The sequence below is a fragment of the Chrysochloris asiatica genome, unplaced genomic scaffold (assembly GCF_000296735.1).
Source record: "Chrysochloris asiatica unplaced genomic scaffold, ChrAsi1.0 scaffold00008, whole genome shotgun sequence".
Taxonomy (NCBI): domain Eukaryota; kingdom Metazoa; phylum Chordata; class Mammalia; order Afrosoricida; family Chrysochloridae; genus Chrysochloris; species Chrysochloris asiatica.
The window spans coordinates 29,368,469-29,393,998 of NW_006408526.1; the positions used below are offsets into that span (position 1 = coordinate 29,368,469).

Below are 25,530 nucleotides of genomic sequence, written 5' to 3' on the forward strand. Positions count from 1 at the left end.
GCTGCTGCTGGTGCTAGGGCCGGAGGAGGGACGCGCTGGAGCGGGGCCGCCGGGACTGAGCGAGCGATAGACGCGCCACCCGCCGACGCCGCAGCCGCAGCCGCAGCCGCTTGGGGCCCGCACGGACCCTGTGTACCTGCGTGAGTGTATCCAGAGTCTCGGGGAAGCCGTGACTTGAGGTGGGGGCGGATGGGGCTGCGCTGTGTTATTGTGAGAAGCCCGCGATCTCCCCTCCCCCACCGTTCCGGGCCCCTCCTCCCCGCGCCACCACTTCCCCGCTGGGCCCTTGGGGGTCTGGCGCGCGCAGCCTCTGCCAGCCGGGCCTTGATTCTCCAGGCCTCTCTCCATCCTTTTAGAGCCTTTTCTCCCAGCTACAACACTCCTAAACCTGCCTACTTTCCTCGGCCGCTAGGCTCTTCTTCAGCCCCGCCTTCTCCAGTTGAGGAGTAGCGGGGCGGGGCGGACCTTCTTGCCGCACACACCCCCTGGAGTAGGCCTCCCAGCTCCCCCAGCTCCCTTCGGCGGGGAGTTCGCTCCTGCCTGCACCATTTCCAGCATGTCTTCCTGCCTCCAGTCTCAGCGGCTGCCTTCTGCCTCCATCCCTGAGGTTCAACCTCTGACCCTCTTCTCCTTTTTCCTCTTGCGTTGTAGGCTGTTAACGTGGGCCCAGACCAGTTATTCCGCTGCTGGATTTTTGTTTTTTACACAGAGTTCTTTTTCCTCCCTCTTTTGTTGAAAAATTTCAGCTCTTTAGAAACTTCTCCGATTCTTCCTCTAAAGTATTCAAAAGACCCACACATTGGCTGGACGCGGAAGCGATTCTTTCTGCGAGGACTATCCAGTTAAGCGTCTCATTTTAGAAATGAGCCTCAGACAGGTCATCCAGTTAGTTAACCAGCCAGTGGGTGGGTTTCTTGGGTGGTTTACTCCTGGCCCACATCACGGTCTACAGGTTTGGCCGGTTACATCTTTACCTCTTTCCAGACTCGCTGCTCTTTATCTCTGCTTTCCATAGCCATCCGACTATATAAGTTTATAATTTATATACAAGCCTTATGAAAATTAACACTTGAAGCTCTGGCCTCTTTTAAAACTTGTTAAATTCCGACTCAACAGCGACCCTGTATAGGGTTTACAAGGAGCAGCTAGCTGGTGGGTTTGAACTGCCGACCTTGTAATTAGCAGTCCAATATTTATTCTACAGCACTGCACCAAGGCTTCATTTTTAGACTTCCCCATGGAGAAGGGAAGACCACCTGATCCTAGGACTTCATTTCAAATGGCCTTAAATATGGGGGGAGGACACGTGTGCACTAGGCTGTGAACCTTAAGGTCAGCAGTTCAAATTCACCAGCTGCCCCTTGGAAACCTACAGGAGCCATATGAGTTGGAACCAACCCTGTGGCACTTAACAACAACAAAATATGGTGGGGGTTAAAGGAATGGGAAAAGATGAAAGAAAATACAGAGGATGATCTGTCATGAGTGTTTGCCTAAAGATATGCTTTAGTGGGTTAAGCATCCGGCTGCTAACCTCAAGGTCAGCTGTTAAAACCCATCAGCTGCTCCTCTGAAGAAAGGTAAAGAGAAGCTGTCTACTCCTATAAAGATTCACAGTCTTGGAGACCCCATGGGGCAGTTCTATCTGTCCTGACAATAAGGTTACTATGAGTCATAAGTGACTCAGTGACAGTGGAGTTGTTTTTTTTTTTTTTTACCTACAATGTACCTCATGTCTTTAGGTTTTCCTCCTGTGTACATAAAGGTTAAGAAGCTCTGGTAGCGTAATGGTTACGAACCGGGCTGCTAATCTCAAAGTCAGCAGTTTGAAACTACCAGCGGTTCCGCGGGAGAAAGATGAGGCTTTCTGCTCCCGTAAAGATTTACAGCCTCGGAAACCCTGTACAGGGTTGCTGTGAGTCAGAATTGACTCAACATAAAGGTTGCTTTCTTGTGGGGGAGCAGTGGAAGCATAGGAAATAATTTTGCTTTAATTTCTTGGCTTGGGCATTTGATGATGAATTATGGATGTGCTGGAACCTGGGGACCCACTCACCAGCCCACTCAGGCTGTGCCTTCCGGATGAGGTCTGCCTGTCACCCCCTTAAGATTAACCCTGCCAACTCCCTGTGAAGCAAAATGAAGAGTCTTAGGTGGAGTGGAAACATTCTAAATCTATTAATTTTTAGTACAGTTTTCCCCCTCCAATTTTTTCTTGGCTCATACTAAAGAAACTTCCACCTCACTTGGAAAATTTCTATTTCTTTGTTGTTGAAACTGGCTTCTGATTAGGCACTCTACACCCTGCTGGTATTTTTCAATTCAATGTAAGTGTTGGTTCATAGGAACCCTGTATAGGGTTCTCAGGAATCCTGGTGTGATGCTGTGGGCTAATGTGCCATACTGCAATGCCGCAAGGGTGGCGGTTCAAGCTCACCAGCTGCTCCTCGGAAAATGCAGTCGCTATGGGTTGGAACCGACTGGACGGCACATAATGACAACAACGTAGGATTCTCAAGGGGCAGCTGGTTGGTGGGTGTGAACTGCTGACCTTCCAGTTAACAGTTCCGTGCTTATTCTACAGCACCATACCAGGACTGCCATGCTTGTATTAACATCTAGAAATTCTGCTCTTATACCATTAGTCTAAATAGGGAAGATGATGTTGGTGTTGTTTAGTGACGCCGAGTGGATTCCACCCATAGAGACCCTGAACAGGGTTTCCAAGGTTATAAATCTTTACGGGAGCAGAAAGCCTCAGTTTTCTATCACGGAACAGCTGGTAGTTTTGAACTGCTGACCTGGAGGTTCACAGCCCAATTCTAACCACTACACTAGTAGGGAAACTGGAGGTTAAGAATCTGAAGTAGCCCTATCAAGTGCCATCTCTACTAAATAGTTAAAAGCTGTCTTGGAATGTAGGTAAATTGACATTTTTGTTCTTTGGATCTTTATTCTGCTGGGGTTTTCATTGACTATTGTTTGTGGTGTCTGTCAGAAGATAATGACTTGCTGCATCCTGAGAATATTATGAATCAGAAAAATGAGACAGGTGGGAATCAAATTCCTCTCTTGGTACCTTTTTTTCAAAAATTGTTGGTTACAGCTACTCCATTCTGAAGACAGCTATGTTGGAATACAGCCTTCTCTCTCAGGCACGAAACTCAAAACTCACCCTTATCTTTGTGGCCTAGTGCAGACTGCTCTCTGGATATCTCCTGATTCATTCTTCATTTTTATTATAAATTGTGTAATAGTTTTTCTAACTCTCGAATTATTTGAATCCTCTGCATAATCTGTTTGTTGTTGTTAGGTGCCTCATCGTCTGTAGGTTGTGCTTTTTCCAACCTAGTTCTTAAAGAAAGTCTGCATGTGTTTTCTGAAATTTTCTTTCTCTCCTGCTTGAAAATGTTACCAGAGTGTAGGCATCAGTAAAACTATGAAAGCTACTTTGTATTGTGAGATTTTCATTTGGCAAAATATACAAAATCCAAATGTCTGAGGGCACAATGAAACAAGTTTTCAAGCAGATATTTTGCTCTTGTAGAGGGAGAAGAAGGAAGACCTTGTATTCATAGTTAAGGGGAAAGAAAGACTAGGTAATTGGGAATATTTTGCCATCTCCCAATTCTACTTGCTCTGTAGCCTCAAATATGTAGTTTTATTCCCCAATTTCTGTGTCCAAATAGCTTTTGTTATTTTGTTTATGAAGAAATTTAGGGACAAAATGGAAATAATTTTGTACAGAATGTTGTTAAATTTCAGTGATTGTAATAGAAAATAGGAGTCATAGTCTGGTGCGGTAGAATAAGCACTGGATTGCTAACCAAAGGCCAGCCATTCAAACCCACTAGCCGCTCCATAGAAACCCTATATAGGGTCACTGTGAGTCAGAACCAACTAGATGGCACTTAATAACGACAAATAGGGAGTTCTGGTGTAATGCTGTAAGATAAGCACTGTATTGCTAACCACAAGGTTGGTGGTTCAAACTCACTAGCTGACCCTTGGGAATTCTACACAAAGTCACTATGAGTCGGAACCAGTTTGACCGCACTTAACAACAATAAAAAATACAAGTTAGAATTTACCACTTTCATATAGCTTTTTCTGTATAAAACTTAACGTTCTTTGCTGAAGAGTATGAATTGGATATTAAATGAAAGCTATAGAATTAACAGGAAGAGTAGAAAGTAAATAGGCTTTGCAAGTATATCGTTGTTAAGCGCCTTGAGTTAATTCTGACTCATAGCTACCTTGTATAGGTTATCCAAAGAGTGATGGGAGTTTGAACCACTGACAAGCTCAGAAGGTTATGGGACTGTTATGGGTGACTCAAAAGGGTCATTTTAATAGATTTCCTCGAAGGACAGACACAGGATGACCGTGGGTACTTATTAGGAAGACATTTTAAGAAAACTGAAAATTGCATTGATGAGAAAAGGCCAAGAAAACTGTACCAAGGAATTTTTTTCCCGTCTTCACAATGCACCTGCTCATCCTTCAAGGAAAGCAAGGGCTGTCCTACGAGAGTTTCACTGGGAAACCTTACCCCATTCACCTTCCAGTCCTGGCATTGCCCTTTCAGACTTGTTTTTGTTCCGAAAACTCCAAGAACCTTTAAAAGGGACATAATTTGTCCTGGTGTGGCGCTGTGGGTTAATACGCCAGACTGCAAAGCCATTTGAACTGCAAGGTCGGCAGTTCAAGCTCACCAGCTGCTCCTTGAAAACCCTATACAGGGTCGCTATGGGTCGGAACCGACGTCGATGGCACTTAACAACAACAGGAAGCAAAAATGAGTCCTGGTGTGGCACTGTAGAATAAGCGCAGGACTTCAAGGTTTGTTTGAACCACAAGGTCAGCGGTTCAAACTCAGCAATAAATGTTGTTGTTGTCAGGTGCCATCGAGTCAGAACTGACTCATAGCGATCCCATGCATAGCAAGACAAAACAGTGTCCGATCCTGGGCCAACCGCACCACCGCTGCCACGCTTGACATCATCAATGATGCCACCTGGCTGATCCATCTCGTTGGGGGGGGTCTTCCTCTTTTTCTCTGACCCTCCATCTTACCCAGCATGACATCCTACTCCAGCGACTGTTCTCTCCTGACAATATGTCCAAAGTATGAGAGATGAAGCTTGGCCATCTTGGCCTCCAAAGAGCACTCTGGCTGCACTTCTTCCAAAACAGATCTATTGGTTCTTTTGGCAGTCCATGGCACTTTTAATATTCTCCTCCAACACTACAACTCAAAGGCATCAATTCTTCTACGGTTTTCCTTATTCACTGTCCAGCTTTCACATCCATATGAGGTTATTGAAAATACCATGGCTTGGGTCAGGTGCACCTTAGTCCTCAAACTGACATCTCTGTTCTTCAGCACTTTAAAAAGTTCCTGTGCAGCAGATTTACCCAATGCAATACGACGTCTGATCTCTTGACTGCTGCTTCCATGAGTGTTGATAGTTGATCTAAGAAGAATGAAGTCCTTGACAACTTCAATCTTTTCTCCATTGATAAGAATGTTGTTTATTGGTCCAGTGGTGAGGATTTTTGTTTTCTTGACATTGAGATGTAATCCATATGGAAGGCTGTGCTCTTTGATCTTCATAAGTAAGTGTTTCAAGTCCTCTTCACTTTCAGCAAGCAAGGTTGTATTATCTGCATATCGCAGGTGGTTAATGAGTCTTCCTCCAATCCTGACGCCACGTTTTTCTTCATGGAACCCAGCTTCTCGTATTATTTGCTCAGCAAATAAGTATGGTGAAAGAACACAACCTTGATGCACACCTTTCCCAATTTTAAAACAATAAATAGTGCCTTGCAAACCCTATACAGGGTCGCTATGAGTCCGAACTGACTTAACAGCACTTAACAAGGGAGCAGAAGCAGCCATTTTGACATGGTGTAAATCAAGAGTGCAGAATTCTTTGAAGAAGGCTTAAAGAGATGGAAACACTATTTTTAGAAGACCTAGATGGAGGATATGTTAAGGAACAATAACTTCACATTTTGATATTTTTGTTTAATACAGATTTCTATGATTTTTTAACAATATCTTTTGACTTACCCTCCTTTGTGTGTGTGTTTGTGTGTGTGTAAACAAGAACGGACAGACTAAAGAAGATAGAGACGTGATCGCTGTGTATATGAATTGTCTTTATAATGATAATGGATGTTGGAAAAGGAGATCCAGTGTGGCTCTGTAGGATAAAGCACAGGATATAGACCACAAGGTTGGTGGTTCAAACTCATCACCGGCTCCTCAGAAACCCTAAACAGGGTCACTGTGGATCGGAACCAACTCAGTGGCACTTAACAACAACAGTGTTGGAAGAAGGATGAGATCGTTTGCTTCTGTAAAGATTTGCAGCCCTAGAAACCCTATGAGGCAATTCTACTCTGTCCTAAAGGTTTACAGTAAGTTGAAGCCTACTCTATGCTAATGATGGCAACGGAGATTTGGCTTGTTCTTTTTGATATACTTAATTGTTTCCCTCACCACTGAAAGACAAAATGTCAATTTCATTTCAGCACTTGGAATACCATATTTAGATCTATATACTTCTGATGGCTTTGGAATCCTGGTGTGGACAAGGATTCAACCACAAGGGCTGCGGTTCAAACTCACCAGCCACTCCTTGGAAACCCTTTACAGGGTCCTCACTAAGAGTTGTAACAGCACTTACAACAACAACAAGGACTGAATAAGGAGCCCTATTAAATGTCGTTGGTCGAGTCTTGGTGCAACTTTGCTAGACTTTTCCTCACAAATGCAGTTTTCAAGAATTTAAAAGCTAGTAAGCCTGGGGTAATCGTACTGTGTCAGTAAAGAAAATCTACCTTTGAGGTACTTAAAAAATGGTCTCTAACCTCTCTTCTTTGAACGTGACTGGCCCAGCAGATCTTTGGAAGCCCCTGTTTGGGTTGGGCTTTGTTATGTAGACCCCTAACAAACTGAAACAGGTATATTGCTGAGAGAACTTGTCTGCACCCCTCACTGGTCACAGATACGTTTAAATAGGTTTTGTTTGCAATAAACCCTTGCATGTATGAACTGGAACCCTAGTTTCAATATTTTTTGACGTAAGCTTTATATGTTACTGTTGTTAAGTACTGAGTCGATTCCGACCAATAGCAACCCTGTATAGGGTTTCTGAAGAGCTACTACTGCACTTGAACTGCTGACTTTGTAGTTCAAACCAACTTTGCAGTCCACATTAACCCACTGTGCCACACCAGGACTCCCTCATATAGCTATAGCTTAGTCAGGCTGCTAACCTCAAGGTCATCAGTTCTAAACTACCAGCAGAAAGATGAGGCTTTCTGCTCCAGTAAAGATTTACAGCCTCGGAAACTCTTTGCAGGGTCATCATGAGTCGGAACAGACTCCACGGCACATCACCACTGCAACCGCCATACACATGTACTTCTGTTTAACTACGGCACCACCAGGGCCCATGAGAAAAATATGTCACTCCTTGGTATCTGCAGGGGATTGGTTCCAGGAGCCTCCCCCCGCGCCAGTACTAAAATTTACAAATCTTCAAGTCCTTTATATAAAATGATTTAGTATTTGAATATATAACCTGTACAATCCTCGTGTATACTGTGGACCATCTCTGGGTTACTTATAGAGTATTAGTGTGGCACTGTAGGATAAGCACTGGACTGTTAGCCTCAGGTTCAGCGGTTCAAACCCACCAGCTGCTCCTCAGAAATCCAGAAATCATATACAGTATTTCTGTGAACAGCAACCGATTATTTATAATACTTGTTGTGTCGAGTACTTTTGAGTCTGTTTGGGAGCAGCAGCTGGTGAGTTTGAACCACTGCCCTTTCCACCTTGTTGTCTAATGTATTAGGCTACAGGGCCACACCAGGGTTCCTCTATTGTAATACCTAACACAGTGTAAATAGTATGTAAATTATACTTTACAGCTCCACTTTAGCCTTGAGGGATTGCTTTGATCCCTTAATTGCACACCCCCACTCCATCCTACCCCATATTTTCATTCCCTGTAGTTGGTTGAATCCTTGAGCTTGTGTAAAATTTATTTCTCAGGGGCCCTGGTAGTGCAGAGCATAAGAGCTGGACTGTTAGCCTCTCAACTGGAGAACGTTCTACTCTTCTATGTGGTTTTCCTGAGTCAGGAATCAACTGGATAGTAATGGTTGACGTTTGGGAGGCACAGTTCGTTAAGCATTCTACTGCCCAAAAGGTTTTAACCCATCAAGAGGGTGCTTCTGAAGACAGTCTGGCTTCCAGAAGGTTGCAGTCTTGAACACCCTCAGGAGCAGTTCTGTTCTGCACACATGGTCTGACCAGGAGTCAAATCAACTCCACGGAAACTTAACAGCAACAGCAGGGTTTTTTCCTGGTATAGTGCTATGAGTTAACGCGTTGGACTGCAAAGCCGTTTGAATTGCAAGGTTGGTGGTTCAAGCTCACCAGCTGCTCCTCAGAAACCCTATACAGGGTCGCTATGGGTTGGAATTGACTCAATAGCACTTAACAACAGCAAGTAGTGGTATTTAGGAGTCCTGGTGTGGCACTACCGGTTAACACACTGGACTGCAAGGTTGGTTTGAACCACAAGGTTGGCTGTTCAGGTTCAGCAGCCGCTCCTGTACAGTGTGACCGTGAGTCAGAACTGACTCAAAGGAACTAACAACAAAAACAACAGTGCTATTTAGGACTGAGTTCATTTGTTTGTATAATTAGTGTTAATATTCTTTGCTTATGTAATTTGTTTTTCAAGAATGAAAATATGCTATCATGTTTTTGTTGTTGTTAAGTACTGTGGAGTCAGTTCCAACTCATAGTGACCCTGCACATGGTTTTCAAAGCTGTAAATCTTTACAGGAGCAGAACGCCTCATTTTTCTCCCACGGGACTGCTGATAGTTTTGAACTACTGACCTTGTGGTTGGCAGCCCGACTTGTAACCACTATGCCACCAGATCTCCTTCTTTCATGTTTTTAGGGCTTGGTATTTCTTAATTCTCAAAAGCTCCCACCTTGGCAATCCGGTGTATTTTGCAGATGCAGTAAATAAATGTTGAATGAATATAATGCAATTCTTTTTTAATGGAAGGCTTAAGCTGTATTTGAAGTTGTCAAGGGAAGGGAAATAGATGGCATACAAAGAGTATGTCTTTTCTATATGCCATTATGAGGCTAATAATACATAATAATACATTAGCACAAATCCAAGTCTCAACTTTTTCACTTCGCTCACACCAGCTGTAGAAAGCAGCATTGCTCTCTTAGACTTTAGTAACATGCAACCAGGTCAGATCTCACAAGTTTTCCAATTTGGAGGCTCCGGGGACCTCCCCTCAGTTCTAATATACTGGGTGTAAGTTTGGGAGTTTCCTTTACTCAGGGTGGTGATGTTATTATTAAGTTGATTCTGACCCATAGTGACCCTGTGTAGGGTTTCCAAGGAGCAGCTGGTGAGCTTGAACCGCTGCCTTGCAGTTCAAATGGCTTTGCAGTCTGGCGCATTAACCCACAGCACCACACCAGGACTCCTATCATAACCTGTAGTATAATTATATTGTTAATAGTTACATTGGGAACCAGTTGTTTCTAATCCTTAAGTGTATAAATCCAGCACGTTTAGCAGCCTGAAATCCTGGTGTGGCACTGTAGGATAAGCACTGGATTTCAAGGTCAGTTTGAACTACAAGGTCAACGGTTTAAACTCATCAGCCATCCTTGGAAACCCTATATAGGGTCACTATGAGTTGGAACTGACTTGGCAACACTTAACAACAAGCAGCTTGAATTACACAGTTTCATTGAACTGTGTAGTTTTTGTACACAAAACTCAAACCCACTGCCATTGAGTTGGTTCTGACTTGTAGCGAACCTAGTATAGGATTTCTAAGACTGTAGATCTTTACCAGAACAGAGCAGCTGGTAGGTTTAAACTGCTAATCTTGAGGTTCACAGCCCAGTTCATAATCCACTACGCTACCAGGCTCCTCTACCATAATATAGTGATAAAAATTAATATAGCTGCAAAACATTGCTTAAGGCAGTTTTTATTTTTATTTTAATGCCGTGCAAGGTGCTCTGATGGCATAGTGGGTTATGTGTTGGGCTGTTAATCCCAAGGTCAGCAGTTCGAATCTACTACCTGCTCCATGGAAGAAAGATGGTTTTCTGCTTCCTAGAAGAAGTATAGCCTTGGAAACCCTATACAGGGTTGCTTTGAGTCATATGAATTGGAGCTGACTAGACAGCACACCACCGTGACCACAACCACTACCACCAATGTAACGCATTGTTCCCAGATGATACTCAAACCTTTCTTAAAGGTAATGAATGATACTATATATTTGTGAGACTTAAGGAGTCCTGTCCTGGAAGTCTTCCCTATTGAAAATAAACTCTGGTTGTTTAATTTCTAGGTAGAAGCCACACTGAAAATTAATGAAACAAGTAAGCACCCTACCTTGCTAATAAATGAAACATGACATGAACATTTTTTTTTCAGGTGTAGAATGAGCCAAGGAGACTCAAACCCAGCAGCTATTCCACATGCAGCGGAAGATATTCAAGGAGATGACAGATGGATGTCGCAGGTAAAAAGGAAGTGCATATGGATTATTCACCTGAGATGGATCTCTTTGGTTTTTGAGGGCCTTCTAACCAAAGTTGCAAAGAGTCCTTTTTAAAAGTCAAAGAATTGTTACTCTAAATGAAAATCTAATGTTAGAAGTATCTAATGTTAGAAGTGTGCCTAATCACCATTCTGATGTTGGGACTAAGGAATGTTTGGAATCCATGGTGATTGCCTCTGTTAATCTCAAAAGGTTATCAAATTTATTTTCTGTATTCTTTTTTAATGCTTTTTCATTTGCAGTAATTTGAAAATTATACAGATGTTATAAAAAAATTTTTTCAAAGAACCTTTATAAATTTTTCACCTATACTCACTAATCACTAGTGTTTTGCTACATTTGCTAAATTATCTTATCTGTACATTTTTGCATATATATATATGCAAATATAGACTTTTCTGGTTAACACACTCAGACTCAGCTAGCTGCTAATTGAAAGTCTGCCCAGAGGCACCTTAAAAGAAATGTCTGGCAATCTACTTCCAAAAATATCAGCCATTGCTATTTGGAGCACAGTTCTGCTCTTCACACACTTTGGGGTCTCCATGAGTTGGAACTGACTTGACAACAAGTGATGTAAACCAACATTTTTCTGTGAATCATTTGAGAGTAAGTTGCAGCCATTATACATCTGTAAATATTTCAGGGTATTTTCTAAAAACAAGGACGCTGCTACAGTATAATTTTTCAAAATCGGGAAATTTCATTTTAATGTGATAAAATTAACCTGATCTACAAACCGTATTCAGATTTCTCCACCTGCCTAGTGATGTTCTTTATAGCAGTTTTCTTCTCAGCCAAGGAGCACACATTGTATTTAGTGGGTGTGTCTATCCTTGTTGATGTAGAAACATTCCTTAGTCTCTTTCATGACCTGCATAGTTTTGAATCGTATAGGCCGTTTATATTGTAGAATGTCCCAGCTTGGGTGTAATCAAAATTCAGATTTTGTGTTTTGGGCAGGAATATCAGGGAAGTTATATGTCCTCATTGCATCACATACAGAGCACCTGATCTTGGTTTATCTCATTGGTGATATGAACACTTGGCTAAGGTGGTGTGGCCTTAACCAATTTTCATTTACTTATGTTTTAGACTCATGTCAGAAGAATTACAATTAGTAAATATGAAACAAAGGAAGGAAAAGGAAAATCATTGGAAAACAGAGTAATAATTGTAGAGGCAAGATCCATCAGTGAATGCTAAAATTAGTAGATAAAGCTTTAAGGAGAAGCAGCGCATTTGTCTAGCATCAAAGTAACTCCTGGTGTGGTGCATGTAAAATAAACACTGGGCTGATAACCATGAGTACAGCAATTCAAACCCACCAGCTCCTACTTGGAAACACTGTACAGAGTCACTGTGAGTCAGAACCAACTCGTTGGCACTTAACAACAACAGTGAATTATTGTGGTGGTTTTTAATAAGACTGTTGACCAAGTGATACCTATTTCTACATCCAGGGAGAAGTCTAGTCACATGGAGGATAAACCCCCTTGCTGTACAGTTGATTCTGACTCGTAGTGACTCAATAGAGCAGAAGAGTAGGACTACTCCATTAGGTTTCTAAGACTATATCCTTTTCTTTATTTAAAACAGATTGATTTTAAAATTTTTGTTTTATTTAAAATAGTATTTTGTTATTAAGAATATACACAGTAAAACCTACACCAGTTCACTTGTTTCTGCTTATACAAATCTGTGAGGTGGATAACATGAGTTTGTAGTCATTCTCACCTTCTTTTCTGAGCAATTCCTCCTTCATTAACGTAAACCACTGCCCTTAAGGTTCCTGTCTAACTTTTCCAGTTGCTGTTAGCAGTTTGTTCCCAGTAGCCAGTTCTTAACAGCACAGTGGTCACGGCAGACACTTTTTGCTAGTGAGGTCTGTCATCTTTACAGAAGCAAATTTTCAAATATTTCTCCTGCAGAGCACCTGGTGGTTCTGAACACCTGTCCTCTGTTCACAGTCAAATGGCTTAATCACTGACCCACCAAGACTCTTTTAATGTTGTTATTGGTGTTAACTGCCATCCAGTTGGTTCTGACTCATAGCAACCCTATGAAAGGTTTCAGGTGGGTTTGTTTTTGCCTGTTTTATGATTGGGTTATTTGTTCTATTGTCATATTACCTAAGTTTTATCTAGATTTTGGTTATTAGATTCTTGCCATTTATATTGTTTCCAAAGATATTCTACCAGACAGTAGCTTGTCTTCATTTTTTTTGGTATAGTCTTTTGATAAGCAAAAATCTTTATTTTTTATGGGGAGTGTTTACAAGTCAGATTGCTAACTTCAAGGTCAGCAGTTCAAATTTATGAGCTGTTCCATGGGAGAAAGATGAGTCTTTTTTGCTCCCATAAAGATTTGCAGCCTTGGAAACCCTATGAAGAGTCGAGATGAGTCAGAACCAACACTACTACATATGACCATCACCATGGCACTGTAGGACTCTTGGTGTGGAGCTGTAGGGTCAGCACTGGTCTGCAAAGTCGGTTTGAACTGCAAGGTCAGTGGTTCAAACTCACCAGCCACTCCTTAGAACTCCTATACAGGCTCTCTGAGTCAGAACCAACTCCACAGCACTTAAACAACAACAATAATATGTTTTATAACTGGGAAGTATGAATCCTAATTTATTCTTGACTTTCAACATTGTTTTAGCTCTTGCTTTTCCATATAAAGTTGAGGATTCGTTTTTCCATTTCTGTATAGAAAGCTGTGTTGAATCTATATGTCATTTTGAGTAGTATTGGCATCTCGACGACATTAGCTCATCTTTCCATTTATTTGTCATTGCTAAGCGCCATGTAGTCTGTTCCAACACATAGTTGACCCTGTATAGGGTTTCTGAGGAGCAGTTGGTGCATTTGAACTGACAAGCTTGTGCTTGGAATTCTAGTGCCACACCAGGAATCCATTTATTTAAGCTTTTTGTAATATCTTTAATTTCTTTCAACAGTGCTTCATAATGTGTGTTTTTTAAGTCTCTTATATCCCTGGTTAGATTTATTCCTAGGCATTTTATTCTCTTAGACACTATTGCAAATGAAATTGTTTCCCTAATTTTTCTTTCAGGTTTCATATTACTAACGTTTAAAACTCATTTTTGTTTATTGTCGTACAACTTTCAAAGGCTGGTTTTTTTAAGGTAAATACCCAAACTTTCATCTGAGTTGCTTCTGGATGGACATGAACGTCCAACTTTTTGGCTAGTAACCAAACATCCTAACCATTTGCTCTAGCCTTGGATTCCACTTTTCACCGGTAGCAAACCAATTGCCTTTGAGTCACTTCCAATTCTTGGCAACCCCATGTGTTACAGAGTAGAACTACACTTCATTGGATTTTCCTATCTCTGACCTTTGGGATACATCACAAGGACTTTCTTTCCAGGCACCAGTAGGTCGATTTAAGCCACCAACCTTTCGGTCAGTAGCCAAACACTTAGCCATTTGTACCATCCAGGGTCTCCTGTGTCACCTGTAAATCAAAACAGTTGGCATTGAGTCACTTCTGATTCACTGCAGTCCTGTGTGTGATGGAATAGAACTATCATACTTTAGGCTAGCAGGTAGTTGAATACACATCACTGGCATCATTCACGTCCCAGCTTTCACCTACAGTGTGCGCTGTCAGGTCTGTTCTGTTTAATAGCTAGCCTGTGTGACCAAAGCACTGCTTCATTGGGATTTCTTGATTGTAATCTTTATGGAAGCAAATCGTCAGGTCTTCTACCATGCTGCTGGGTAGGTTTGATCTATTAACCTTTAGGTTAGTAGTGAAATGCAGGCTATTTGTGCAGGATGTGTGTTTCCCCAAACTTTATAAAACTTTCACATAGATCATGAATCAGTACTCCAGCTGTTGGTATAATCAGCAGATATTTCAGTTGTAACTCTGGCTTAATTCCTAGGCATAGTTGAATGTAGAATTTGATCAAATGAAACAGCATACAAACCTTTCCCTGGAATGAGATAAGATACCTATTGCTTAAAGTACCATGTAAATTTGTCTCAAAGATTGAGTATCAAAATTTGAACCTACTTCTTTTAGTGCTGTAAAATCCACAAAAATTATGTCTAGAAGGAATAAAAGGATTGTCTTGTGTTTTTCAAACAGAGGCATAGCAAGTCACCATTGCTTATACCCTTGAATTACTGAAAAGCTACAGTTCTCTTCAGTCCTTGTTTGCCATTGTCTTACATCTCGAAGTTAATAGACATTGTCAAAGTCCATTTAAAAAGATCCCAGTGAAACACATGGCTCTTGCTTGGATCCCAGCTACCAAGCTCTGTTCATCTTTTGGGACCACTGGGGAAAATTTAATCAGCACTGAATTGTAAGTGTTAATGGGATTGCCCAAAGCTTGCAGCTTATTTTAAATGGTTTAGCAAACACACACACACACATATACAGAGAAACAAATATGGGAAAATATTATTAGTTATTGAATATAAGTGGTGAGTTTAAAGGTGCTCATTGTACTGTTATTTGAACTTTTCAGTATATCTGAAAGTTTGGGGAAAAGGTAAAATCTTCGTTTTTTGAAAAGAAAACGTATTAAAACCATGTTAAGCGTATTTTTCTAATCTGATGCCAGGAGAATTCTGGTTTTCTTGACTGTGTTAGAATGATCATTATGGGAAAGGTAGGTAGAAAGTTCCAGAATTGATTACCGATCCAAAGGAATGAGCTTTACAGGCAGAACAATGACAACATCAATGCTTAAAAGATGACAGCAGAGTCACTAGTTGGGCAACTAACTTCTAAACCAGAAAATCTCATGGGGAAAGAAATGCCAATTTCTAATTTTCCTTTCTTCCTCAAACCAGCACAACAGATTTGTCCTGGATTGTAAAGACAAAGAACCTGATGTACTATTTGTGGGAGACTCCATGGTGCAGTTAATGCAGCAGTACGAGGTAAAGGTAGAAGGGCAGTGGTGGCTGTATGTGATCACTAGCACACGTGCATTCTGATCTGTACATGTTACATACATGTAACAGATGTACTTCTGACTTACTTGGGACTCTTAGGAATTTCTTGTTCAGAGTATAAGGGAAAACGGACCATACCTAAAAGTTTTCTTTGTGCCAACGACACAGAGAAAATTTTGCATTGTGTATAACTAAATGCTTTTATTTGCCTGGTATTGTATTTTGTGTTTGTCCTAATTATGGTCTTCAATTCTTACTATTTGCATTTTACCATTTTCTTAGGTTATTTTTGTTCTTCCAAATTCTTTTTTTTTTTTTTTTAATTCCTTTTTGGTTAGGCATTCTACCAAGGGAAATCTAAAAGAAAAGGTTTAAGTTTGAATAAAGTGAAAGGAGTTTATTGAGCTACCAATTTATTTGTAAATGCTGGTACTTCTTAGAGACATTAGGTTAAGTTGTAACTCACTTATGAAGTTGAGTCCTTAATGCTTCACTGAGAACTCAGTTTTATGAAGGGGCTTCAAAAATTTTGTGGCAAAAAAATGGGTTAAAAGATACGGAATTTTTCCGTGACTTTTTCTAAGCCCCTTAAACAGTGAATGGCACACACATTGCAGTGATATGCTTGGAAACAGAAAATGGAAATTGTTATTTCAAATGCCTCAGTATGCAGTGCAGTGGAAGGATTTTATTTCCCACTAATTTTGATTTAAATAAATCATGTTCTCTTAGATATGGCGAGAACTTTTTTCCCCACTTCATGCACTGAATTTTGGAATTGGAGGAGATACAACAAGACATGTTTTGTGGAGACTAAAGAATGGAGAACTGGAGAACATTAAACCTAAGGTAAAATGAAACTTGTTTTTAAAAGAAAGTGCTATCATTAATGTTGAGGATTTTTCAAGTATTTAAATTGTCTAAGATTGGCAGAAAAGACATTGCTCCTTTAAAGTGCTATTTAACTATCACTCTTTGATATTGTCCTTACTTAGAGCATTACCCCCAAAATACATACTCAATGCAGGAATCAACCTATTGTTTAATTATCTTTGTTGGTTGTGGAAAGGGGTTTGATACTAATGAGGTATGCTATTCTGGGGAATGCATGGATGGGGCATATGAGCGGAAAACTGCTCAGATGGACCATGGGAGCAGGGACGTTGGTCACTACTGTAAGGAATTTTAATCTGTTTAACCACATAAGCGAATTGGTAATCAAAGCCTTCAACTTTTTCTGAGGAAAATTTGAAGTAGGTATGAACCAAATGCTCACCCTGAGATCTACCCAGTACCTGTTCACATAATAAATGTCTGGGGTATACAACTTTTTTTAGCCCCAGCTAAAAATCAAAGCTGAGCAACGAGTAAAAAATGTGTTAACTGTGAAAGCATTTTATTCTCTTCCTTTTTAATAGAAAAACTCACCCACGTGCTTCTCTTTTGGGATAAAGTAAAAATTTACTTTTTTTGGATTTACCTAGTGAGTTATACTTGAGAGCTTCAAAAATAGCTTGTGAAAAATTGAAAAATTTCCCTGTACTTTTTGAAGCCTTCTTGTATGTTTCTTGAAGGACAGGTGCCTCTTTTTAAAAAAAAAAAAAAAATTTTTTTCAGGGGTAAAAAACACCCCTCAGAATCTGGATTTAACTTTCACCCCAGTAACTATTTTCCTTTAGTGCAATTGTGTGTTTGTTGCCCACTCCATACCTGTGGTTATATGCCGTGGAGTCAGTTCCAACTCATAGTGACCCTGTACAGGGTTTTCAAGGCTGCAAATCTTTACGGAAACAGAAAGCCTCATCTTTCTCCCGTGGAACAGCTGTAGTTTCGAACTGCTGACCTTGTGGTTTACAGCCCAATTCGTAACCACTGTGCTACCAGATCCACTGGTGGTAGATACTGTTATTTGAAAAACTAATAAGCCTATATCTTACTATATCTTTCCTTTCTCCTCTTCAGTTAGAGGTGCCATATTTACCTTTTTCTACTCCTCGCCCTCTCTAATCCTAACCCAATCTTACAATAAGGTACCATTACAGAAGATTCAAAAGTTAATTTCTAATTTCATGAGGGGAATCATTTTTCCTTCGCTTCTTTATCTGTGGACATTCTCTTTTGAAATAGTCTGTCTTCCCACAGTATTCATCTGCTGGTGGGCTTGGGGACCTGGCTCAGTCGTCTCCTCCCTTTCCTCTGAAGAGGCCTAACACTGTAATCACAGTTCTACTTCCTTTGAGAACTGTTCTACACTCTTATTTAATTATATTATTCACAGTGACAGATACCATGATTCTAGCTTTCTGCCTCTGTTTTACCCCTCTCTCCTTACAAAAACTTTCTGAGCTTATCTTAACAATTCATCAATGGGTTCTTCACTCCATCCCTGAATCTTTTTGTCTTGGTTTCCATCTTTTAAAGGAGAACATCTTCTGAACTGATTCCGCTCCCCCTACTGACCAACAAGGAGCATAGATTATCTCCTTCTGAGAAAGCCGAGTTCTATCGTTTACATGTAGGACTAGGGCCTGGCAGACCCAGTCCTTATTGGAACCAAATTGAAGCCAGAGCATAGATGGTGAATGGATCAGATCTTTTGGCCAAATAAAACAATATATTTATCTTTTTCCCGGGGTGGGGATTGTCCCCCTAAGCCCTCAACATTCTCCCCAAAGGACTAAAAGGAATGTCTATGGGAGTCTCTCCTGCTCCCTTCTTCCCTAGGCCTAGAATTCTGTTCCCCGTTTTCTTTTGGTCTTGTTGTCTGATTTTCCTTGCATACTTAACCTCCCCAAATTTCCCCATGTTTAGGTCCTCATGGAGATTTCTTGCATATAACCCCAAGATTCCACTTTGTCCTCAGACCAGAGTGGGACTGCACTTGCTTCGCATACAAGATGTGTCTCAGACACACAATGACTTGCGCAAATGACCTGACCACCAGGGAAATACTTAAAGTCCAATTTTCCTGCCCTGGCCTGTGGACGGATTGCCTAGTCGCCACGGTTACTCTCTCCTCAGTCCTCCAAGTCTCTCACTAATTCTGATCACCTTTGAAGTCTAGGGTCTTTTTTTTGGCTCTTGCTGGGAGGCAGTCAACCCAGTGGAGTAGGCCACCAAAACCAAGGCTGGACGTGGCTCTTTTTCCACCAGGGCTGCTGCTCCACCAGAAAATCCCGGATGGGCCCCCAGATTTGTGAGAAACGTCTATACTGACAGACGCTCAAGTAATGCAGTCTGTACTCATTTTAGTGAGAGTGAGGTTTTCTTTATTCAGTTTTGTCAAATCAGGCGCCCAGCCCCATAGACACGGGCAAACACCAAGACGGTCAGTCTTTATTTATGAAGTGAATTGCAACCCTGGATTGCTTAGATTTCATGTCTCTTTCCTTTTTATTTTTTAAATAGAAAGGATTATATTTTTATGCAGTTGAATCTGTTGGTTTTTTTCTGTGTAACTATTGGATTTTGAGACATTAACTTCCAGCTCCACAATTATAAAAGAACCTTGTATCCTTCTAGTACAGTTTTGCCACTCAGTCGATACGGAATGTATCCTGGTATAGGTCAGGAAGTGTGGATCCATGTCTTAAGATGGCTATCAGTTTTTGGAGATACCCAGTGCTGTTAAAAATTTCATTTATCCTCCTTTGATATCTGATACAAGATTTTCACCTAAATGTCAGACATCCTTTTATTCCTTGTTATTCATCTTTCTCCCCCTTCTTTTCTTCTCTCCTCTACAGGTCATTGTTGTCTGGGTAGGAACGAATAACCATGAAAATACAGCAGAAGAGGTGGCAGGTGGGATCGAGGCCATTGTACAACTTATCAACACAAGGCAGCCACAGGCCAAGGTCATTGTATTGGTATGTAATCTGTGAGCATATGGAGACCATAGTATCTTCAGGTCAGCCAGGGAATAGAATTGTGATCACTAGAGGTGGAAACAGTGTATGGTATTTCTTTTAAGCTCTTTCTGTGCTGTCCTTTGTCTCGTGTACCACATTGTCTTACTGGAATCATCATCATTCTTCAGCTGGTCTGGGGGCTTTTGTTTTATTCAGTTGTCCTTGTTTGTTGTTGTTAACTGCTGTTGAGTCAGTTCCGACCCATAGCGACCTTGTATAGGGTTTCTGAGGAGCAGCTGGTGAGCTTGAACTGCCTATCTTACAGTTTAGACAGCTTTACAGTCTGGCGCATTAACCCACAGCGCCACACCAGGACTCCTGTCCTTGTTTAGAAGGGTGGAAATTCTGTTTATTATCTCAAGTGCCTTCCTTTAAAATAAAATTTTTTAAAAAGACTGCCTTCTGTTAATGTAAATTATTTAAAAAGATTGCATATGACACGTGTCTGAATCTAGATTCTCTTGTGATTAGGCCTGGGTTTGGATTAATTTACATAGATTATTCTGTTCCACTTTTAATACGCTATTGTTGTTAAGTGATGCCAAGTCGGTTCTGACTCATAGTGACCCTGTGTAAGGCTTCAGAAGAGCACCTGGTGAATTTGAACTGTCAACCTTGCAGTTCAAACTGACCTTGCAGTCCAATACATTATCCCATAGCGCTACACCAGGACTTCTTTAATACTTTAAAGGTGGTATATTTATTAAAATCTCAGAAATTCCATCAGCAAAAAATGAGTGCATTTTAGTCTTACTCCAAACAGAAAGTGCTACTTTTGTAACGTTACAAGCATTTAAAAGTCTTTATTTTTTAAAATAAACATCAAGTCTTTATAGTCTCAGAGGCAAACAGTTATCTATTTCAGTGTAAAAGTTTAGCTGTAGATACTCAGCTTGAAAATGTGTACACAAAATCTGGTAATGTAATTCATTGCATTTAGTTCTTAAGTACAGTTCAGAGAGGCATTCATTTCAGTACACACATTTAGTATGGGTTAGTACAAGGCATGGAGTCCTGGTGTGTGGCACTGCTAATGCATCAGACTGCAAAGTCGTTTGAACTACAAGGTTGATGGTTCAAGCTCACCAGCTGCTCCTTGAAACCCTATATAGGGTTGCTATGGGTCAGAATTGACTCAATGGTACTTCACAACAACAGTACAAGGTGCTGTCCTAGATTCTGAGGGTGCAGAGATGAACAAGCCATAGTCTAGTGGTTGCACGCAGCACTATAAAGAGAATTACTCGGTGTGCTAAGGGGAGGGCATAAAAGTTGAGATTTAACAATTGATTATCTGAGTTTAGTTTTAAAAATTTCATTGGTCTCTAGACAGATTGGTAAAGGAAAGAAGAAAGGGCATTATGGAGGGAAAACAAAATGTTCTGAGGCCTGTGTATTTTCTGTGTTACCTGAGTGACAGGATGCTAGGTGAACTTTAGATCTGTCATGGCATAAAGTTTGAGGCAGTGGAAGTAAGGAAGAAGAGTGGAGAGCCAGGGTAGGTAGGAATTTGTAGGCCATGTTATGGAGTTCGAATTATGTCTTTAGGTGCTGGGGAGCCAGGTCTTGATTATTTTTTAGTTACATGGTTCTCAATGTACTTTATTTATTTATGGACTCATTTAAAGGGTCCTGGCGACTGGTGAGTAGGAGAAGCACTGACCTGCTAACCACAAAGTCGGGGGTTCAAACCCACTAGCTGCTCCTCAGAAACCCTATATAGTGTCTCTATGAGTTGGAATCAGTGCGACGGTACTTAACAAAAACAACAGCATGGACTTAATTTATATCCCACTTTATTCCTGAAAAGATTGCATTGTGGTTAAGCGTCCACCCCTAAAGCACATTGGCTGATACATAGTAGTTGCTTAGGAAATATTTCTCTCTCTTTTTTTTAAACTGTTTTATTATGAATTATGTGATAATGTACATGGGAGAACATTAGCTTTACATTCATACTGTGGTGTGTCATTACATTACCATTGTTACAGTCCTCTCCATGCATCATCAACCAACCAAGCCTGCCCCCTGGTCACCAGCACACAGCCCCTCTTGCTTTCTGGGTCTAGAGTTCCCAGCCGCTCCATCTCTCCACGTCATCATCTCTGCCTCCATCTCTGGCGTCACTGTTTTTCTGGGTAGGGTCCCGCACTCCGCTCTTCTCCCTTGATAGGAAATATTTCTTACATGAATGTTGCTGAATACAAACACTTTTTATTTCAACTAGATATACAGAGGTGTTAGTTTTTATATTTACCGTACAGAAATATTAGAGGTAAAACTAGACTGTGAGCTGCCTGGGGAATGATCAAACAAATCATTGAATGTAACAGCATTAATCACACTGACAAGGAGCCCTGGGGGCCAACAGCTAGGCGCTTGACTGACTGCCAAATGAGAGGTGGTGTGGTTCAAAGTAACCCATCAGCTTCACCAAGAGGAAGTCCTGGCAGTCTGTTCCTGTAAAGAAGACAGCCTAGAAAACCTATGGGGTGTTTCTACTCTGCTACATGGAGTCTCTATGAGTTGAAATTGACTCGGTGCCTCTTAACAGCATGACAATGAATGAGGACTGTGTGAAAACAATTTACAGTAATACTTAGAATTACTGAAAAGTGTATATTTAGTTGGAAAGGAACTGGAAGGAAACAAAACAACTAGTTATAGGTTGAGGGCATTAAGAGTATAGTTTTTTACTTTTTGTTTCCATTAACGTTACAGTATTTTCATAATTACTAAAACTTAAGGGGAAAATCACATAGCATATACCCTTGCTATTCCTACATTAAGGAGCATGCTTTGTAAGTACATATACCCTTGCTTGAAAATCTCAGCAGGTACATTGTCTTGTTCTTGGAACTTCATCATTCTTTGTGACTTAGACTGCTGTCGTATTCTTTGAAAGTCAGAACAAATTGTATACTCACTGCTCCACTGGTCATCCCTCTGGGCTGTGCATAATATTTCAAGTCATATTTTGATAATGTCAGCATTGAGGACAGCTCTTCTTTGTTGACTATGAGATACAGCGGCTTGTACTTTTAATAGTCATACAAACTAGAGTATAAGATTGATGTTATCTTGGGACAACGTTGAAGATCTAAACAAGGAAAGAAGGAACTGGACCAGGGTAGCAGAGTGATAATTTTCTACAGTCCTCCTGTGAAACTGCACAACCACACAATAAGTTGATAATCAAGGCTCCAACATCTTGTGAACATTTTTACAGCTGTTATAAGCAAACACATACTTCAGGTATTACTATTTTTGTTTTTGTTTTTTTAACTCAGATGTCCACAGAAAATCTTTTTGTGAAATAAGGCATCATAAGCACCGTACTTCAAACCACAAGGTTGGTGGTTTGAGCCCACCAGCCACTTTGTTGGAGAAAGATGAGGCTTTCTGCTCCAATAAAGATGTACAGCCTTAGAAACACTATACAGCTCCACTATGAGTCAGAACTGACTTGATGGCACTTAACAACAACAACCATACATGTAGGAAAAGCTGGTGGCAGAATATTTACTAAGTAACAGTAATTTGCTATGATATCACTAGCTGTAAACCAACTAAAGGTTGGGATCTCTGGTAATAATTTGTAATAAAGGCCACTTGTAGTTCAAGATGATGAAATATTGCTCTTGCCAAGTAAGAGCAGACGTTTTGTTTTCTATAGGAGGGAAACAGATAGCTGGTTTGTCTGACAATGATATAGTTAACACAAATTAGAAGTGAATTTAGAACACATCTATGTTTGATGTAACAAGATATGTGTCTAATTCAGGATAGCATTTGCTCCACCTCTTCTTGCTCATGCTGTAAACGGAGTGTAGGTACCATGTGGCATTAATAGGTGGGTATGTACTTGAGCAAAGCTATTCTGATGGTTATCTGAAGAATGGATTGGAGGGAAGAACATTATTGAAACTAGGAAGATTGGTCAGGAGATTTTACCTTAATCAGGGTGAGTAGTGATAAGTTTCCAAGCAATGGCTTGTATATGTTGTTGTTGTTGTTAAGTACCATTGAGTCAGGTCTGACCTGACTCATAGTGACCTATATAGGATATCTGAGGAGCAACTGGTAAGTTTGAACTGTCGACCTTGTGGTTCAGACTGATGTTGCATTCCAGTGCATTATCCCACAGTAAACCCAAACAGCAGTTGGCTTTTGATTCGGTTCTAACTCATGGTGACCTCATGCATTGAGGCTAGAATTAGGCAGTATGGACCTTTCAGAAGCAGATCGCCAGGCCTTTCATCTGTGATGCCTTTGAGTGGGTTGGAACCCTCAAACTTTTGGTTACTAGTCAAGTGCTTAACCTATGCTGCCACCCAGGGACTCCATGTATATAAGCCAGCGTCATTGAGTCCAACTCTCAGCGACCCTATAGATCAGAGTAGAGCTGTCCATGGGGTTTCTAAGACTATAAACCTTTACGGGAGCAGACAGTCTCATCTTCTGCAGAGTGGCTGTGGGTGTGAACCACCAGCCTTTCAGTTGGCAGTCCAGTGTGCAGCTGATAGTACCACCAGGGACTCTTTATGTGCCTAATGTTAAGTACCTTCAAGTGAGTTCCAACTCACAGCAACCTTGTCTAGTGTTTCTGAGGAGTGACGAATGGGTTTGAACAGTCGACCTCATAGTTTGGCGTGCTTATCCTACACCAGGGCTGCATGAATATAGTCTTCCCCCTAATCTACGTTCCTTCTGCAGCCTCTGTATCAACTGATGATTCCCACATTCCTGAATTAACTAGACAAAATGCCTCATCCCACAGGCTTGTCTACTTACCTCATCCTACATACCTTAGCTACTTCTCAAACTATTCCATTTTTGTTTCCTAAATATTTCTTCAATCCATTGTCTTTTCTCCATCCTTATTATATACTTTTGGGAACGATTAAGGAAACAAAAATGGAATAATTTTAAGTAAATAGGTGTATGGAATGAGAGGCATTTACTTGGTAATTCAGAGATGTGGGAATGATCGGTTGATTCAGAGAATGTAGAAGGAACTAGATTAGGGGGAAGATGATGATTTGCTTTTCTAAGTACCAAAGTGGAAGGTATCTCAGGAACATTCAGGGTTGGTTCTCTTAACTGGCACTTCAATACGCAGTTCGGAAGCTCTAGGGAGAGATCAGGGCTTAATGTGTTAGAGTGGGAAGAGCAATGCACCAAGAACAAAACGCTGGAGAATTCCACCAAGTAAGGGACAAGAGAAGGACAAGGAACCTGTAATGAAAATGTAAGGAATGGCCAGAGAGCTTTTATTACTAGTCCATTCCAGCATTTCGGAAATCAAGATTAGAAAATGTCAAATGGAACAGTGGTTCCAGGATCTTGTGAAATCACAAATAAATTAGTAGAGAAGAATGAATGAGTGCCTCTTTTCATTTTATGTTCTTCTCTGCTCTGCCCCAGGGTTTGTTACCTCGAGGTGAGAAGCCCAACCCTTTGAGGCAAAAGAATGCCAAGGTGAACCAGCTTCTCAAGATTTCTCTGCCGAAGCTTGCCAATGTTCAGCTCCTGGATACAGATGGGGGCTTTGTGCACTCGGACGGTGCCATCTCCTGTCACGACATGTTTGATTTTCTGCATCTCACAGGAGGGGGCTATGCAAAGATCTGCAAACCTCTCCATGAACTGATCATGCAGTTGTTGGAGGAAACACCTGAGGAGAAGCAGACCACCATTGCCTGACTGGCTCCTGTCAGTATTCATCCCATCACAGCTTCTTTCCTCAGAGCAGTTAGATCACTGGCACTACAGAACCCTCCTCTTTCCTAAAGGCACTTTGCATTGTAGAATGTTCCTGGATGTTCTTTCTAAGTGTTTGAAAGGGAGGAGGGATTTAAACTGATCTGTACATAAAAGGTTTGTTTTACACAGGAGAAAAATTAGCCAAGGAAGATTGTTGTTTAAAATTCATTTGAAACCCCAAGAGGACTTTTAGTTGTTTGTGTGACATGTTCGTTGAATTATCACTTTTTTCCTAGGACAACATCAGCCTAAGTACTGAACAGTATGAAGATT

The 25,530-nt window shown here is 40.9% G+C and overlaps 1 protein-coding gene across 1 annotated transcript; it reads left to right on the top strand.

The window, feature by feature from the left end:
• Positions 1-25,530, top strand: PAFAH1B2 (platelet-activating factor acetylhydrolase 1b, catalytic subunit 2 (30kDa)). The gene is made up of 7 exons (XM_006833853.1): positions 1-132; positions 9,280-9,285; positions 10,514-10,601; positions 15,476-15,565; positions 16,313-16,429; positions 19,327-19,449; positions 24,919-25,530. The coding sequence occupies exons 3-7, from the start codon at positions 10,521-10,523 to the stop codon at positions 25,195-25,197; spliced, it is 690 nt and encodes a 229-aa protein (XP_006833916.1). The 5' UTR covers positions 1-132; positions 9,280-9,285; positions 10,514-10,520; the 3' UTR covers positions 25,198-25,530.